General features: G+C 35.5%; 1 protein-coding gene across 3 annotated transcripts in view; it reads left to right on the top strand.

Annotated features, from left to right (window-relative positions):
- LOC150095884 (long-chain-fatty-acid--CoA ligase 6-like) overlaps window positions 1-19,668 on the top strand; it is a 267,968-nt gene that overhangs the window by 182,221 nt on the left and 66,079 nt on the right. For all 3 annotated transcript variants that reach the window (XM_090409680.1, XM_090409678.1, XM_090409679.1), the window contains exons 11-13: window positions 4,609-4,743; window positions 7,121-7,203; window positions 14,810-14,960. In XM_090409680.1, the coding sequence (XP_090265806.1) occupies window positions 4,609-4,743; window positions 7,121-7,203; window positions 14,810-14,960 (369 nt within the window). The remainder of the gene's footprint in view (window positions 1-4,608; window positions 4,744-7,120; window positions 7,204-14,809; window positions 14,961-19,668) is intronic.

Genomic DNA, 19,668 nt, shown 5'->3' with positions numbered 1-19,668 from the left:
TATACAAAAATTCCAATAATAAAATGTCAGATAAAATGCATGTATGTATTGATACCTTGAATTGTAAAATGTTAGTGGTTTTTTTATAGCACCAGGTTTGTTGTTACTTTGCTATAGTATCAATAATTTGTCTCAGTATTAATAGTTTTGGTCCCCTCAGTTAGTTTGGTTATATAGTAGTTGTAAATCATTTAGGTAGAAAGTATGATAAATTTTCATTCTAAGTTTCAAAAGTGGAAATACAACACAAAAGCTTAAGGATAGCAGGTAAATGCTTAAATGTACTCTCTCTCTCTCTCAAATTACCATTATAGTAAACTATTTAACTAAGTCCTGGCCAAAGTCTCAAAGTGTTCATGTAAATTCATTGTGGCACATCTTCTGCCACACAACAAACTCTTTAGTTTTCAGAAGTTTGTTACAGTAAGGTTTGTGTTAATTGTTGTGCATTCAGAATTTAAATGGTAAAAAACCGAATGGTATGTAAGTGCAATGGATGGCATAAGGAAGTCCTGTCTCATGCGTTTTTTTTTTTACTTTGGATCTCCATTATGCAAGTGATGGTATCACACTGGGTGAAGGTTTGACTCTGACTTTGACAAAGATTCATGCCAGAATAGAATCTGAACCTGTTGTCTTTTGCTAAATAGACTTCATGCATTTGTACATAAAACCAATTTCTCGTCTGACGATCTAATGATACACAGCTCATATCATCCATTTACTTCAAAAGCAATGCTTAATTTCAGTAGCAAAATAGTGCAATGTATTAGTTGAAATCTTGCAAATTATTTGTAGGTTAACAGATTTCTGGCAAAATTTGAAATAGTCTCTTGCACTTTCAAACTCCTAATAACTTATTCTAAATTTGTCTTTTTTTCTCTAGTCTTCTTTATCTGTACTACAATATCTGAATCTTGTATACTCATCTTAGAGGTACAATTTTTTAAGTGTCCATATTTGCTATGTTTGTCTTGATCTAAGATAATATTTAATTAGAAAATTCTCCATCTTTCATTGACATCTTTCCAAAATTAAATGTTGAGTTTTAAATTAGTTGAGGCTGATATTTCTGACATTAGCTTGCTTGCTTTTCAAAACTGATGGTCAACAACTATTAAATGACTAACAAAAATTAAACTTTTATCATTGGTTTATGTTGATTTACTCTATTATCAGATAATTTATAATAGGCATAATACTTGTGATAGGGGAGGGGGAAGTAATTAACCTTGATAAATATACTAAAGGGACCTCCAACATTGTCAACTGCATCTCAAGTTTTGCTGTATTATGGTGTCATCTGCAAATTTTAACAAAATTGCTGATATCAGTATTTGGTAGGGTAAATAAAGGTAATTTGTTGGCTGCATGCTAGAAGCTGTGCCCATATGGCCACATCAGTTTCCTGATTAATATCAGAGGAATACCCCTAGATTAGATGGAGATACAGCAGCCTTTAAAGACTGCTGTTAAATAAGAGCATTTCTTTGGACCAATCAAAATCCTACTTAATATTATACTAATGCTACCTGACACGCTCTCTTCTCTGACAAGCATCAAAACTGCCAGATAATGAATTATTGTTCTTAATTTCCAATCTTAAGATGTTCTTTTTATACTTAAAGGAACTACTAGCTATTTCAACCTTGTATTCTTTTTCTCTTGTATTATCCACACTTTCTCTTCTATTACTATCTCCCTTGTTGTGTGTTGATTGTAATGTTGATTTCATAGCTACACCTGTGATATTTCCATAGTATACAAAGTTTTTGCAATCAAGTTTCACAGTACTAGCTACTTCCAAAAGACAATTTCCCACATCTTCCTAAGCTCTGAAATGGTAACTACTCTTTTCAGCATTCTAGTTAATTATTATTTTACGAGGGTAGTCTAAAAAGTTCTGAAAATGAAAAAACCAATTTATAATTTCAGAATTTTTATTTTTCAACATAATCTCCCTTAAGACTAATACACTTATTCCAGCGATGCTCCAGTGCCATTATCCTGTCCCTGTAGTGGCATCTCGGTAAGATGCAAAATGCCCCTCTACAGCTGCAATCACCTCTTGATTCAAAGAAAAATGCTGACCAGTGAGGAAGAGTTTGTTTTGGGAAGAGAAGTCAGAGCGAGCCAAATCTGGTAGATTTGGCTCGCTTGTTGCAACAATGTTGCAACAAACGATGTTGCAACAATTCATAGTGCAGATCCCTTAATTTTCCCATCCAAAACACCTTTGTGTTTAGGTGCATTGTCTTGATGACAGATGATTTTTTTTTCTTCTGCAAACCAGGTCTTTTCTCAAGAATTTTTTCGTCTTGTCTGGTTAAAAGATTGGAATAGTATTCCCTGGTTATTGTTTTACCCTTTTCAAGATAATTAATAAACAATGCCTTTTAGCATCCCAAAACGCCGATGCCATGACTTTTCATGCTGATGGAACCGACTTTGTCTTTGGCACTGAACAACCGGCTTCTATTCACTGTTTTGACTGCTGTTTGGATTCTGGTGTGTAATGGTGAATCCAAGTCTCATCCATAGTAATAAATCAATGCACAAAATCAGTTTAACAAGAATAAACACTCCAAGCACTGTTCAGAGATTTTCATGCTAGTTCATTTTTGATCTGCTGTGAGCAATCATGGCACCCATCTTGCGCAAAGCTTTTTCACTTGCAATTCTTCCGGTTAAAGTGGTGGTGGTGGTTTGACGGTAGATGGTGTTGGTGTAGTTGTGGTCAGTTGGTAGATTGAGTGGTGGAGACAGTTGTAGAGCAGGTGCCCTCCCTCCCTCAATGAGTCTTTGGACTCCCTGGAGGCGTCCAATAATAATAATGAAAATATATCCTACACATTCTTTTGAAATGCCTATAGTCTCAACAACTTTATGCACTTTGACTCGCTGGTCATCCAATACCATATCGTGTAGTTGATGAATGATTTCTGGTGTTACACTTTCTGGATGTCCTTCACATGGATCATCTTCAAGGCTGGTACAGCCACGTTTAAATTCGGCAGCCCATTTCTTAATTGTCGAAAACAAAGGAGAATAGTGCCTATAAACGTTTTTGAACTTACAGTAAATTCTTTTGGCATTTTAAACCTTCTTTTACAAAGAATCTTATAACTGCACAATACTCAATTTTATCCATTTCAAGGGATAGAGACAACACTTTTGCTTCAGACAGCTGTATAAAAAAACTACTTGATAGAAAGACTTGCAATTTTACATGGATGCTTATGACAGATGTACCAACTTAGAAAAATGAAATCTTGTCAATAGTGTTGCCATCTATGGTCGAAGCCAAGAACTTTTCAGACCCCCCTCATTTGCATTATCTACAAATATTTCCACTGCTGTCATTGTTCATCAGAAGTCACACTGATAATTTAACTCTAAAATGTTAGATACACATAAACTGTCAAGCACTACTTTTCAATTCAAATGAAAGGTTAATTTTTCCCTCTATTCGTTTTTTCTTTCCAGCACTGTCTTCGACAACAGTGCTTCCTCATACATTTTTCCTTGAGCATAAAGTCTGCATAACTTAAACTGAACAATTTTTTTTTCTCATTGTTTTCTCTATCTATTATACTTATATAGTACAAGAGGAACTGCAGTTTCGGACATTTGGTATATGTGCTTGGTATAGAGTGAAGAGTGGTGTGAAGCTACCATCCATGGGATTATGATTGAATGCCTCTAAGCCAGAATCCAGTCAGACCACTGCAACAATACCATTCGTACCTCGTGCATTGAAAGGCAGTGCTAGCTGAAGTTGCTTTCATACTGTTACAGTGCAATTGCTCAGGTGATGAGGCCACTAGAATAGAAGCATCAAGGTATCACTGTTTCCTATACTACACCATTCAGGTGTGACGTGCAGGCACCAAATCTGCAGACAACATAGGTACTGGTATGAGTGTCGTGCTTAAAAGAGCACCCACCATACTGTGATCTATTGATCGCAGTGGCTGCACCACATACTTTCATGCTATGTGTGATGTTGCCATACTCATGAGTGTTGCTTCAAAGCAATGGCATTGGTGAAAATTTTGCATGGAGATATTACTTGATATGCAGTTTGTGATGTGTTTTAATAACATTAGGATTCTTTATAAAAAACCTTTTTGATATTCATACTGAAAAAGTAATTTAATTTGTCTGCATCTCATGTAAATAACTTAAAATCATTAGTTGTCTTTGTATACATTGATTAATGGTGGCATATAAATATAGGTATGATGCTCAGTTTAGTATAAGCAGAAATCATAATGGCAAACATGTAGCCTTATTATATATTTGACTATCCTTTTTTTTTTTCCTTCCCCATAACATTTAGTATGTGTTACAGCTGGTTTGTGAAACCTGTTTAAAATTTCTGGAGAGCATATCTGCTCTGCAGCCAAAAGGCTATAGGTTCAAATCCTGTCATGGGCATGGATGTTTGATTGTCTGTGAAAATACTAGTGGGTGGTGGTATTTGTTTTCACTGCATTATATTGCGTATTACTCTTTTCCAAGTTTTAGACAAATTATGTATAGTTTAATTATGTGCAGCTGAAATTTCTCTGCTAATCGTAATGAAATTCTTTGCTTTTAAAACAGATGACTGTATATATCAATGGAGGAAGTGTTGGCTTCTATCAAGGGGATATCAAACTATTAGGAGAAGATATGAAAGCATTAAGGCCAACCATTACTCCAACTGTACCCAGACTATTAAATAGGATATATGACAAGGTAAAATAACTTAAGTCTTAGATTTTTTGTTGTTATAAATCTCATCCATGAAAGATGGTTGTTCAGTTCAAACCATTTTAGGCCTTTAAAAAAGAAACTGGTCCCACGATGATGATAATCCACTAATTTAGACATCAACAAATCTGTAGTTTTAAACCCACACACTGATTCGATAGCTTAGATGGCATCGACTCATTCAGTCAACTGTGCTGGCAGTGGAAACTGTTTCATGTTCTAAGCTTTATAAATGAAAACAAGCTCATCTAGGCTAATGCATGTGGAATGATGCATTAACCTTTGATGGTAGTGTCCATTGCCTGGAATGATTAATGCTTTAACTTGGAACATTTTGAAATTGCTGAGATTAGTTTGTGAAGTCACTCACCTCAGGAACACTGATCACAGATCAATTTCATTTATCTGTGGAATTGACTGGCTAATGATTTAACTTAATTTGCCATGTCTGGGAAAAAAAAAACATTAGCCATCCAATCCATCATGCTAATATACTATGTTTACCTTTTGTTGGTGAGAGTTGCATAAAAAAAAAAAAGTAAAATACAGGTTTAATTGGACTTGTATATGCAGGGTGATCAAAATTAAAGTATATTTGTTTAAGGCCTTGTTGAGTGCCATCCAGATCCAAATCCTGTTAAACTGCAGGAATACATTGTTCATCATGCAGAAAAGGGAATTTATTTCCAACTTTTCCTTATATTCTTCTATCTATTCTCATTTTTTTTTTTCATTTACATTTCCTCTCTACATATCTCAATCTTTTGTGTACATCAGTTGTTCATTTTCATATCGCAGTTGAGTATAAACTGTATTCTCTGTTTCAACTGCATGAATGATATCATGACAGCCAGATATCACAGACAGTAAAGTGAAGATTCAGTAATGACAGACCCTGATAACGTTTGTTGACAGTACAATGAAGTTTTTTTCACTTGATTATTTCATTGCGCTTGGGGAGGGGGGTGAATGCCCACAGGTATTTTAAATCCAATGGTATAGAAAGGTATGTATATCTTGCCGATTCATGCTGCTGAATGATACTGTTTCCCCCGATGAGGCATGCTTAGGCTTTAATGGCCTTGCTAGTCGCCTAATAATAGCGAAACTACAAGCACTGCTGCTATATTCTTTTTACAGTAAATGATGTATATTTTTATATATCTTTTTATTTCATTTTTAATTACCTAAGCTAACAATATTTTGTCCGCGCGGTTAGCCTAGTGGCTTTGCGCTTCGCAACCATATGCCTGGGGAAGGAGTGTCCTAGGTTCGATTCCCGTCCACGACGTGAGGAGCTTAAGGATCTTCCTCAGCCATAGCCAAGTTAGCCGGTCTTGGGCGTGGGCAGCAGGGTTTTTTCCGCCAGTTTATCTGGGGTTTTTCATCCTGCAAGCAGGCAAACCGGCCCCATGAAGACACAGGTTACAGTCATAAATACTTACGGCAAGGAAGGCAACGGGAAACCACCTTGCTCATAATCATCTTTCCCTAGAATGGTAGCATATAGCTACCCTCCCAAGGCCATATGGCAGATGGGAACCAGAAGAAGAACAATATTTTCCATAAACAAAATCATAAGATATTTAAATATTTTAACAGCATAAATGGAACTTATTGCATACAAGCAGCCATTCAATAAAGGTGCACAGAATAGCTTAGTAACATTTCCATCACATACTAGACTCAGAAGTTACCTTTTTAACTTTAGGTTTCTTGAAGTTGAGTGATTAGAAATGTGTTGTCTTCCAGTTTTTAATTCCCTTTAAGACTTAGCACAAGGCTGCAATGTTGAACAAGCCAGTTCAATTTTTCATATCTAATTTTTTTTTTTTTTTACAGTCAAACATTGTCGATAATAGTTGGCTTTCATATTCCCAATGGTAGGTAGCAGCATAATTCTTTAAAAGAAATTTAGAATAAAACATATCCAGTAACAATATGTGTAGCAAAATTTCATTACAATAAATGAAAATTACTAATCGCACTTCATCATGAAAAGATGAAATAAGAAAAACTAAAGCTGAATACATGAATTTATTAACTGAATTAACTCTGGATAATGATGCTTATTAAATGATGAATAATGGATATTAAAGCTATAAGCTTTAATATCATTATTCAGCTATACAGTAATAGTTCAGTATAGATGTGCTAGTTGAAGCTCATTAATTTGTAAGATTATAGCTTTATTTGCTGCGTAAGAATTGATTAAATCTTCAATTCATTCTTGTGCTGTCAACATCCAAATAACAAAGCAAAAAAATAGTTTATAAGTTATATTTCATTGCTGAAAGTGGGAAAATATTAAAATTTTAGGAATGAACTTAGATGAAATTTTACATCATAAACTGTCTTTCAGGTCCAGGCTGGTGTTAATGGCAGCAAAATAAAACGGCTGTTGTTGAACATGGCTATTAAAAGTAAACAGAATGAATTGGACAGGTAATTTTATTTTCAACTGGTCATAAATTCTTTGAAAAAATATATTAATATGCAGTGGTTTATTTAGCTTCTTTACAAAACTGCTTGCATTAATTTGCATGTAATTAAGCTTTGGTGATAATTTTTAAAAATCATTAAATTTTATAATCTACTTAAATTGATATCTTTGTTAAAAATAAAGTGACAAAATTTTGTTTTAAGAGGATTTTTATAGCTGTGATAAATGGCTACATTGACATACAAATTTCCAGTTTTCTGTCATTTTATTGTGGATTTTCAGTTAATATTTAATGTATATGGCATTGCCAAAAACTCTAGATTTGGTAGATTTACATGGTGGTGGAAAAACTTCAGTATATTACTATATTATGTTCAAGAGGAAAATAGTGAAGAATGTAGTTGAGTGTATATATCAGTACTGAAGATAGAGAAAGGTATCAAAATTCTGAAATTTGGAAAGATGGAGTAAATGAAATATACCTCAATACTTAAAAATTTCTGGTCATAAGTTTTACAGTAAATACACTGCATAATTCAGATGGCCTTGTCACAGGGTCGAATTCCAGGTGATTGGAATTCAAAGCTCTATCTCAATTCACAAAAAAAGAAACAAAACAATTAGAATTAGAGAAACTTCCTAAATACTCCAGATAAGATTTATGCAAATATTCTTAAGAAAAAGGTAAATTATGGAGTGCTAACTTGGAGAACAGCTAAGCTCAGGCTAGATAGAGACTGCAAGGATCAGATTTGTGACATTAAAATAAATAGTTGAGAAATCATGGGAATATAAGAATCTGTATCTCTATTTTGTAGATCTGGAAAAGATATATGACAAGGTGCCAAAAAAAAAAGCTGTTCAAATTGTGGCAGTTATGGTATGAATGGTAGATTATATTGTCCAATTCATAGTCTGTTTGAGATAAGTGAACAGTTTGAATTAAAGTAGATTCAGGAAGATGGTTTGATGTTTGTTTATTCAGGTGTGAGATAAGGGTGCACATCATAGATATTCTCGTGGAAAGGCTTTGACTTAGGTCAAAGCCTTTCCACGAGCATATCTATAAATAGCTTAAGGAAATTACAACTTATACTAGGATATACATTAAAATAAATTTAAATACACTTCCAATATTTCGGCAACGTCACGTTGCCATTTTCACAGGAACTTAAAAACAAGACGTGCACGCAAGCACAACAAACAGTAAATGAGGACGAAGCAGGAAGCTATTCTCTCTCCTAAAGTCCTGATGGTGCCCCCTAGTGGGAAATGTTGGTATTCTTGGGCGATTGGGCTGTGAAGGTCTTCTGATGTAGGTTCCCACAATTTGGGGCAGTCTCATGCAACCAAATTTGTTGAGATTTGGATTGTTTCTTAGGGCTGAGGCTGATTCAATGAAAAGCCTTTCGTATTTGAATTTACTATGGTGTATTATCGTGGCTTACTTCCATTGTATTCTATGGCGGGTATCCAGCGCATGGTGTGCAAGACCAGAGTGGCTGTATTGGTGAAACCGGATGTAGTCCTTGTGTTCTGAAATTCTGATATTAGCTGACCTGCCTGTTTGACCAAAGTAGGACAGCTTACAGCTGCAAGGGACCTACCGACCCCCCCACAACAATACTTGTTGTGGGGGGGGGCGGTAGCCATTGGCTGAGAAAGTGTTGAGAATGTGGTTTAGTTCTGTGGTTAGGGCATTGTCATTTGAACAGATAAGTTTAGCCCTGTTGTGTGGTGACTCCATGTTGTTGTGAGGCGGGGGAATTGTTGGTGAATGTATCTGCCTGTATGGGTCGGTTTTCTATAGACTGAGAAAGCCAAGGTTCCATCAGGCTGGCAGGTGACTAGTGCATCTAAGAAAGGAAGGCAGTTGTTTTGTTCTTCCAGGGTGAATTTGATTCTGGGGTGTTTAAGTGTGTTAGGAATGAGAGGAGTGCATCGTGGTCATGAGGTTAAATAGCGAACGCGTCAACATAGCAAAGCCATATGGTTGGTTTTTGTGGCACAGAGGCTAAGGCTTTTTCTTCGAAAGTCTCCATAAAGAAATTGGCCAAGGATGGGGAGAGTGGTGAACCCATGGCTGTCCCCTCTATTTCTGTGTAGAATTCTCCTTGCCAAACAAAATAGCTTGAGTTCATTGTGAACTGAAATAGGGCTGTAATTATATCGGAGAAAATTTAGCTTGGATTAGCTCTAAGGATTCTTTGGGTGGGACATTTGTGAATAAGGAGGAGACATCACAACTGACCATTACGTCAGTGTGTTTGAAGTGTAAGGTTTTCTATGCTAGCTTTGAAGTGGGCTAAGTTTTTTATATGTGAAGGTGTGTTGCCAGTATAGTGTGTGAGAGCTTTGGCCAAATGTTTAGCTAGTTTGTGTGTGGGGGGGGAATCAATTCCATCCACTATGGGACGTAATGGCACATTTTCCTTATGTACTTTTGGGAGTCCATAAATACAGGGGGTATGGAGTTAAATGATTTTAATTTGTTAGCGACTTCTACAGGCCAAGAAGTGACCTTAAGGAGCCTGTGGAGTTTTCTAATTTGCGAGTTGGTGGGAATGTACTCGATAGGGAGGAAAGTACCCCAATCTAACAATAGAGCATTCAGCTTACCTGTGTAATCCTTTTGGTTAAGCAATATTGTGGTGTTGACTTTATCCGCTTTGGTGATTATTATTTCCTTGTTTTTCTTTAATTCCAGTAGAGATTTAATTTCTTTATTGGGCATGTTAGTTTTTGGTGGTTTTGCTTAGGTCAGAACACAAGCCACATCCAGTCTAATATCGTTGGTGACGTGGTTTGGAAGGTGTCGTATCCTGCATTCAGTTCGTATCATATCTTCAGCAGGTATTCTTCTGGGCATAATGGCAAAGTTGTGGCCACATGAGAGAGCGTTGAGTGCTTCAAGTTTCACACTAACTGATGAAAGGTTGACTACCGTTTCGGTAGGAAGTTGTGGTTTCGAGTTAGTTCTTTTTTAAATTTTCAAATTTTTTGATGTGTCGATCTCTTACTTATTTAAATTCTTTCTCTGCAGCAGTGCACGAGATGTCGTATAAAATAGACCAAATTTCATGGCTTAAGGTGCTTGAAAGGTCTTAGAGTGCCTGGATAGCTAAGTTAGCATCATTCAGGAAACAGTGAGGCGTAGCGATTTGTTCCCTGAGCAAAGCTTGGCTGGTGCGGTTATAAATACGAAGAGCCTTTTGCGAAGAGAAACCGTGCTTTAATTTGACACAGTTTGGGATTACCTGATTATCCCAGCAGCATTTTAGGAAGGCAAGATGATTCAGTTGTCTTGATAGCTTCAACTTCGTTTTACCGTAATGGCGGGCTTTACATGTGATGGCATCTCCGTGGATTATCGTAATTCTCGTGGGAAGGCTTAGACGTTGGTTATGCATTTTTACTAAATAGCTTAAGGAAATTACAACATATACTAGGATATATGTTAAAATAAATTTTAATACACTTACAATATTTCAGCAACTTAAACATTTTCACAGGAACTTAAAAACACGACACGTGCACACAAGCACAACTGACAGTAAATGAGACGAAGCAGGAAGCTATGATTTCTCCTAAAAGTCCTGATGGTGTTCCCTAGTGGGCAATGTTCGTATTCTTGGGCGATTGGGCTGAAGGTCTTCTGATGTAGGTTTCCCAAATTTGGTGGTCTCATGCAATCAAATTTTCAAATTCAATTCTTAGGCTGAGGCTGATTCCATGAAAAGCCTTTCGTATATGAATTTACTACGGTGTATTATTGTGGCTTTCTTGCACCTTATTCTATGGCATGTATCCAGCCCATTGTGTTCAAGACCAGAGTGGCTGTATTGGTGAAACTGGATGTAGTCCTTGTGTTCTAAAATTCTGATATTAGCTGTCCTGCCTGTTTGGCCAAAGTAGGACTGCAAGGGACCTGGTATACACCGGGGGAGGGGGGGAGGTTGATCTTTAGTACAGCGGATAAGGGATGCCAATTTTTTATATGGTCTCTAACAAGAAGTTAAGTCATGTTTTTTTTTAGGATTTTTGTAATTTTTTCTGACGTGCCTCGGAAATCTCTACTAGAATTGAAGAAAAACGAGGAAAATCTCACCAAGGCGGATGAAGTCAACGCCACAGTATTGCTTAACCAAAAGGATTGCACAGGTAAGCTGAATGCTCTATTGTTAGATCGGGCTACTTTTCTCCCTATCAAGTACATTCCCACCAACTCACAAATTAGAAAACTCCACAGGCTCCTTAAGGTTACTTCTTGGCCTGTAGAAGTCACTAATAAATTAAAACCATTTAACTCCATACCCCCTGTATTTATGGACTCCCAAAAGTACATAAGGAAAATGTGCCATTATGTCCCGTAGTGGATGGCATTGATTTCCCCCAAGTACAAACTAGCTAAATGTTTGGCCAAAGCTCTCGCACGCTATACTGGCAACACACTTTCACGCATAAAAAAAAAACTCAGCCCACTTCAAAGCCAGCATAGAAAACCTTACACTCAACCACACTGACGTAATGGTCAGTTTTGATGTCTTCTCCTTATTCACAAAAATTCCCACTCAAAGAATCCTTAGATCTAATCCAAGCGAAATTTCCTCTTGATATCACAGCTCTATGTGGAACAGCCTGAGTTCACAATGAACTCAGGCTATTTCATTTGGCAGGGAAAATTGTACAAACAAATAAAGGGTTCACCACAGCCATGGGTTCACCACTCTCCTTACCCTTGGCCAATTTCTTTATGGAGAACTTTGAAGAAAAAGCCTTAGCCTCTGCCTCACAAAAACCAACCATATGGCTTCGCTATGTTGATGATGTTCGTTATTTGGCCACATGGCTCCGATGCACTCCTCTCCTTCCTAACACACTTAAACAACCAACACCCCAGAATCAAATTCACCCTGGAAGAAATAAAAAAACAACTGCTTTCCTTTCTTAGATTTGCTAGTCACCTGCCAGCGTGATGGAACCTTGGTTTTCTCAGTCTATAGAAAACCCACCCATACAGGCAGATCCATTCACCAACAATCCCACCACCTCCCCCTCACAATAATATAGTCATTAAGACACTACACAACAGGGCTAAACTTATCTGTTCAAATGACAATGCCCTACCACAGAACTAAACCACATTCTCAACACTTTCTCAGCCAATGGCAACCTCCCCTCCAAAAAAAAAAAAAACCAAAAAATATTGAAACCAATAAACCACAATTCACTCCCCTCACAACAAGGATTAGGGTGTGGTGATTAATCCATCACCTTAACCTATATCCGAGGCACCTAAAAAAAATTACAAAAATCCTAAAAAAACTTGATTTAATTTCTTGTTACAGACCATATAAAAAATTGGCATCCCTTATCTGCTCTACTAAAGACCTACCTGACGTATACCAGGTCCTTTGCAATAATACACCGAAGTAAATTCATATATGAAAGGCTTTTCATCGACTCAGCCTCAGCCCTAAGAAACAATCCAAATCTCAACAAATTTGGTTGCATGAGACTGCCCCAAATTGTGGGAACCTACATCAGAAGACCTTCAGCCCGATTGCCCAAGAATGCCAACATTTCCCGCTAGGGGGAACCATCAGGACTTTTAGGAGAAAGAATGGATTCCTGCTTCATCCTCATATATACTGTTTGTTGTGCTTGCGTGCATATCTTGTTTTTAAGTTCCTGTGAAAATGGCAACGTGACGTTGCCAAAATATTGGAAGTGTATTAAAATTTATTTTAATGTATATCCTAGTATAAGTTGTAATTTCCTTAAGCTATTTAGTAAAAAAAAAACATTATAGATAATGTTATCTGTGTGGATCACATTATGAAAGAAATGGCATTAGGCCTGAATTAAATTGAATATTTCCAAACTTATATCTTTATGCAGATATTGTACACCATAGATTTCTTAAGTGACATAACATCTGTATAAATTCAGTTTAAAACCAGCAATAAAAACCAAAACTGTGGGAATAGTGAGATGGAGAGCATTCTTAATGGAGAACTTATAGAACAAGTAAAATATTTCAGCTATTTAAGAATAATTTTTACTAAAGATAGCAATTAAATATGGAAAGGGACAAAATAATTAACGAAGCTGGTAGAGGAAGTAAGCTGAATAGACTTATATGGAATAAAAGAAATTAATCAAAACATAACTGTGTACAAGTATCCAAACCAATTTTAACTTATAGATGTGAGCTAGGTTAGAAATTATTATTACATGACACCTCCAAGGACTCGTCAAGGAAAGGCACTCTACTCTACAGCCCTCCATCTCCACTGCTTGATCCAACTACATGCCACTACCATCATCTACACACAATGCTATCTACTGTCACCATTACCAGTATTTTTTTTTCTCTGTAAATTGTGTTCTCTTGGCTATCTTTTTTGTATGAGAGATGAAAAACTTAGCTTTGTGGGAGAAAAAACCCTACTGCCTCTGTATGAGATTGGCTAACTCACCTAGAATTTGGGGGGGAAAAATCCATATAAAGAATCCTCTTATCAATTGAACTATAGCTTTTGAAATTGAAGGGCGTAATGTACTGTATTAATTGCTCTATGGAGACATTTCTTGAATAAAACATTTAATCAGACCAGTGACCACAAATTTAAGTTCTAAGGGAAAAAAACTAAGTAAGTGGACAAAAATGAGGATATTAGGAAGGAACTTGAAATGATCAGGAATGTGTTTAATCTTAGGCAGGATGGTCACTTAAACAAAATGGGAGAAGAGATGTTGCCAAAAGTTTTGTCAGGATGGCAGGTAAGACCCAGAAGACCAATATCTAAGTGGATTGATACATTAATAATGCCTTAAAGACCATATTGGGATTGCCTGTTCTGAAGGTCGGAAAAAAACCAAAGTTTCTGGGTGGGGAAAAAAGTCTACTCCCTGTATGAGACCAGCTAACTCGCCTTTAGTCGAAAGAGACCAGAGAAAGGTTCCTCACATCATGGACAGGAATCGAACCAAGGTCTTTCTGACCAAAGGATTTCATCTATACTGACTGTGCTGCGGAGGCTCTAATTCCCGAAGAATTTTATAACAATCCCACCACCATAGTCAAAAAAGGGATCTTCCTTTTTTGACCATGGAGTCAAAGACTCATCTTTGACTCCATGGGGTCTTTGAGCAATAATAATATAGCATTTCATATTACTTGCCATATCAGCATACTTAATAGTACTGTCAACTTGTTATTATACAATTGTTTTTAATCTGAACATCTTGAATTGTGGGCCAATATTATCTCTTTGTATTCCATGTAGCATATAAAAAAAAAAAAATTCTAGGTATGAATTGAATACTGTTTTCTAATGGTTTTCAATGTTTTTTCATCTTAGAGAGCAATTTCATGTCTTATAAAATGTAAGATAAAATTAACCTTTGTGAATGTTACATGCATTTTAAGGATGCATTCTCCTTTATATTATTTCTCCAGATTAATAAAACTGCTTAAATAATAAGTGGCAATTCTTATTGATAGCATAAAATAGATTTTAAAATAAAGTGCATTACATCCTAGAAGTATTTTTATAAATAATGCATTTAAAGGAAAACTTTTTTGATTTACATGTTTAACAGGCACATTGTAAGAAATGACAGTATATGGGATAAGCTTGTATTTCGTAAAGTTCAGGAAGGAATGGGTGGAAAATTGCGTCTCCTTGTATCAGGATCTGCTCCACTTGCAGGCAATGTACTGAATTTCATGAGGTGTGCATTAGGGTGCATGGTTAGTACAATATATATATATATATATATATATATATATATATATATATATATATATATTTCAAAAATTATGTAATTCATATTTTGGTAATTTAATTTCTGTAATGCTAACCTACATAAATTTAAACACTAGAAAAGCATAACTTGCAACACAACATCCACCAAATTGTATAATTTGAAAAAACTATTAATACAACAAATCTTCAAATTTTAGAATTGATAAACCAGAAAATTCAGAAAGATATATAAAAGGGAGTTGGATTTGTCTAATTCCCTTTTATATTTCTTAAATTTCTGAGTTTTTTTTTTAAATAGCATGCATTATTTGAATGCTTGTGCAATAGAAGCAAGTGTAGTGAACCTGCTATGTTTTTGGAAGTAGAAAATGATTAAAGAAGTATCATCATACATATGCCTTGGACAAGTGTGAACAACTTCTTGTCATGCACTCTGCCACCAACTCCACTAAATTCAACCAGTCATACTGGAAAACAGTGGGGATACTGGGATGTTAGTGTCATGAAAATGTCATTTGAAGCCAAACATTTTTGCTAAAACATTGTTTAATTTTGATGGCTGAATATATAGAAGTTGAGCAAAAATGTTGAATGAAAGAATGAAGATGAACTACAAAAATCATTATGCAGTCTAAATAACCTGATAAAAACATAAGGTATGGAAATATCAACAGACAAGTCATGGCCTTCAAAGGTGCTAACCCAATAAGAAGCAAAATAGTAATAAACAACAAAATAATAGAGCAAGTAAATACATTCAGATATTTAGGATGCACAATTTCATATGAAAATGAAACTGATATAGAACCAAAACTATCAAACTTTTTAAAAGTAACAGGCATTATAAATAAAATTTTTAAACCCAATTATGTACAAAAGCACGCACAAATAAGAATCTACAATATAGTAGCTAAACCTACCTCCCTTTATGGCAGTGAGATATGGACAAAAAAAAAAACAAATAAAAAAAGAATTGAATCAGCCGAAATGAAATTTCTGTGCAGAACTGAAAGAGTCACAATAATAGACAAAATTGAAAAGTAATAAACTCAGAATTACAAATTCCCTAAATGAAATAGTTTTTTGCTACAGAGAAAAATGGAAAGAACATCAGAATGAATAGAAACAGAATACCTGAACAAATTCTAAATTTGTTCAGGTATTCACCTAAAAGGTACCTGATGCAGAGGAAGACCCTTAAAAAGATGAAATTGAGTCTGGAAAGGAAGAACCAAAAATGTTGGTTGGCCCAGTTGTTAGTATCCGTTCTCCAGCCATGAGTTCAATTCCCACCATGGGCATGGATGTTTGTGATTGTCTGTTTAAAAAAAAAATAAAAAATACTAGTGGTGGTGGGCAGTAGATAGCATTGGTGTAGATGTGTGCTGTAGTTGGTGGATTGTGGTGATAGAATTGTAGAGTATGTGCCCCTCCTTCAATGGGTCTTTGGACTCCCTGGGGATGTCACTTAATAATATTAAATCACTTGAATTGTATTAAGTTCAAGGAAACTGAAGTATGGCAGGCTAACTGTTTCAACAAAATACTAGACTTCATGCTTGCATCCTGAGCAGTATAAAGCACTAATGTAAATTATCTCAAAAATTGAGGGTATTTGGTATCATATAGCTCAAGAAAAATACTTCATGTTGAAGTTATTACTGTACAGTATAACACCAGTGCAAGTACATGTGCAATGCATATTTCTGATCAGTTTTGAAACTTCCTTACAATAATAAAAATTGTATTGATTTGCATTTTACATTTTGAGAACAAATTCATTTTACAAATTTCCAGTGAAACAAGTGTTGACAATTTTTTCCCTTCAGGGTATGAGGGTGATGAATGATGGCAATTAAATTTTCTTGTGAATATCCTTGTCATGTAAAGCAGATATTAACACTTTGTAATGCTAATGGTGTAATGCTTGCTGTCTTGCAAGTTTCACATAACATTTGCAGTGCAGATTTATACTCTGCAATTAACACTATCAGTGGAATTAAATAGTTAACTATTTGATCATTGCCATAGCTGTTATGAGTTGTCATTTGTTGATTGTTAATTCCTTACATACAAATTAAATTTACATTTTTTTTTTCCAGTACTATTCTTTTGTCCAATTCCTATTATGTATTCCCTTTATCATATATCCTATTTTACACACACACACACACACACACACACACACACACACACACACACACACCAGAAACAGTCTAGGAGAAAACAGAAATTGTGAATAGTTTAATTGCACACTCAGTAATGAACCTACAGAGCAGAATTCATATGGTTTAGCTTTTGCGACAATTTTTATATAATAGTTGCTTTAATGGTCAAGGCAAGATAAACTAGTAGACATTGAATTAGGGCTTGATGTTCAGTCCTCACCTTCTTGTGGTGCACCTGTTATTAGGTATCCACTTGGGTACTGAATGAAAGGTTGGGCCAGTAATTTGAAAGTTAATTGGATGAATTGTATTCTTTTGGCTTAAACAACAAGGATGGTACAGTGTGATGAAATGATATACTGGCTGGAGTGTCAACTGGTTAACAAGTCTTTTGCTGTTTTAATCACTAAACCAGGTGAACAGTTTAGTCATGCTAGAACATCTTTACTTAGAAGTGAAGATTGTCACCATCAATGTGAAAAAATTAACACTAAAAAAATACAAGGAATAATACTACCTATTTAAGGTTATATATTTCAGCCTGAATAGTACAGGCCATCAGTGGCAACAAAGTAGAATGTGAACAATGGATTGATTTGAAAAAGAGCTGTTATACATGCATTGCATGTATAACAGCTCTTTTTGTGTGATGTTATACATGCATTGCAATAGTATAACTGATGAATATTATTATGCAACTCCTCCAAAGAGTCTAAAGACTCATTGAGGGAGGGCACATACTCTGACTGTCTACACCACTTAATTTACCACTACCAACGCTATCTACTGCCCACCATCACTAGTATTTTTTTTTTTTGTCTCTATATTGTGTGTTCTCCAGGCCGATTTGTCTATATGCAGGATGAAAAACCCTGCTACCTCCGTATGAGATTGGCTAACTCATCTTTAATTGAAAAAACAAAACATATAAAGATCACCCTCATCATAATGAGAGTCAAACTTAGGCCTTTTCTAATCGAAGGCCACAACATATACTCATTCTTCCAATCACACTATGGAGGCACTTAATATTGCAATATTGATTATTCACTATTTAAAAATAAATAAATTAATGTGCAATTAGAATGATTTTCCCCACATCTTTAGAAGTACTTCTTCAGCGCTTTCTTTAAACAAACACTCAAATTTATCCAGACATCGATGAAGTAAACATGTTTCAGACCACAGGAGATTTTGTGCTGTGCCAAGCCAGATCTCTCAGATTTGCTGTTGCTAATATAAGATTGGTGTTCTTGTATTTTCTTTTCTACTGAGCATCCAGTTTGACCGAAGTAAGAATGAGTCACAGGAAACTTGGTAGACACCAGGGAGACCTAGAGGAGACCTTATCTTTAGACGATGGAAACAGTGCTGATAATCTGATGGGAAGAAAAGTAGCAACTAAATTGTATTTAAGAATTTTGGAAACTGGTTCTGAGATGCCAGAAATGTAAGGAATTGGAACTCTGCATACTGTTTCCTTGTTATTTGAGCTAGAATTATAGGAATTAAAGCTGTTGCATGGTCCTTTCTGAGAAGTCATTGAGTTTCATATATAATTTGTTCAATAGTTCCTGTTGTAATAGTTGAGATGTAGAACAAATAGTATGAGCACATTGTAATAAAATTCTAATTCCAGTCCTGTGATGGTGAGCCAACTGCCATTGAATGTAGCAATCAGTGAAAGTTGATCATTCCATTTTTGATAAATGGAAGTAATTAATCCTGATGGCAAGCAGAGGAGTGGAATATCTAAAAAGGACAATTTGTTTTTTCTGTAGTGACTTTAATTCGTGGATGTAGATTTTACACACACACACATTTTACAGTCAAGTTGAAGGAATCACAGTGACAAGTCCACTCTCCCCTGCACTTGTTAACTTTAATTACAAAAAATCTTTTTCTCGTCATATACCCTCAGCCTTCATTTTGGATTGGTTATATAGACAAGAAATTAAGCCCAAAACACTAAACTAGCAGTATATAAGACAATGGTCAAACAAACTTAAACTTCTGGATCTGAGTTAGACAAGAAATAAAGCAGTTGATCAATGACTAGCAATGGATGATTGAGAAAAATTGAATAGATGAAATCAATTGGCAATGTCATTAAAAATGTTAAAAAGGAACTTGACATTGTTGGCATTCAAGAGTGTGATTGAAGGTAATCTGTGATGTGGCTACTTAAACAGAATGGGAGAAAAAGTTTAGCAAAACAGGTGTTTGATGCCATAATATCAGGAAAAATCCAGAGGAAGATGATCAAGTTCTCTTAGTTTGTAGTAAAGAAGTACCCTAGAAATCAAATGTTGATAGTTGGAAACTTGACAAATAACAATTGACTCTTAGAAAACTAATGAAGCTAGAAGTGAGAACTTGAGCAAATAGTTCTCTATACACTCCTTAAGAAGGGTACATAATTAATGCATAATAAGGAGTAGACTTTGGATCATATATGAAAAGAGATTATAAAGCTCCTATAGAGAAAGTGGAAGAATAAATCTGTTATGAGAGAAATTAAGTG

This window comes from Typopeltis vanoorti, chromosome 19, assembly GCF_054136105.1.
Source record: "Typopeltis vanoorti isolate ZY-2024b chromosome 19, IOZ_Tvanoo_1.0, whole genome shotgun sequence".
Taxonomy (NCBI): domain Eukaryota; kingdom Metazoa; phylum Arthropoda; class Arachnida; order Uropygi; family Thelyphonidae; genus Typopeltis; species Typopeltis vanoorti.
Note: the sequence above shows the minus strand (reverse complement) of the source record. Positions and strands in the feature narration are given on the sequence as shown.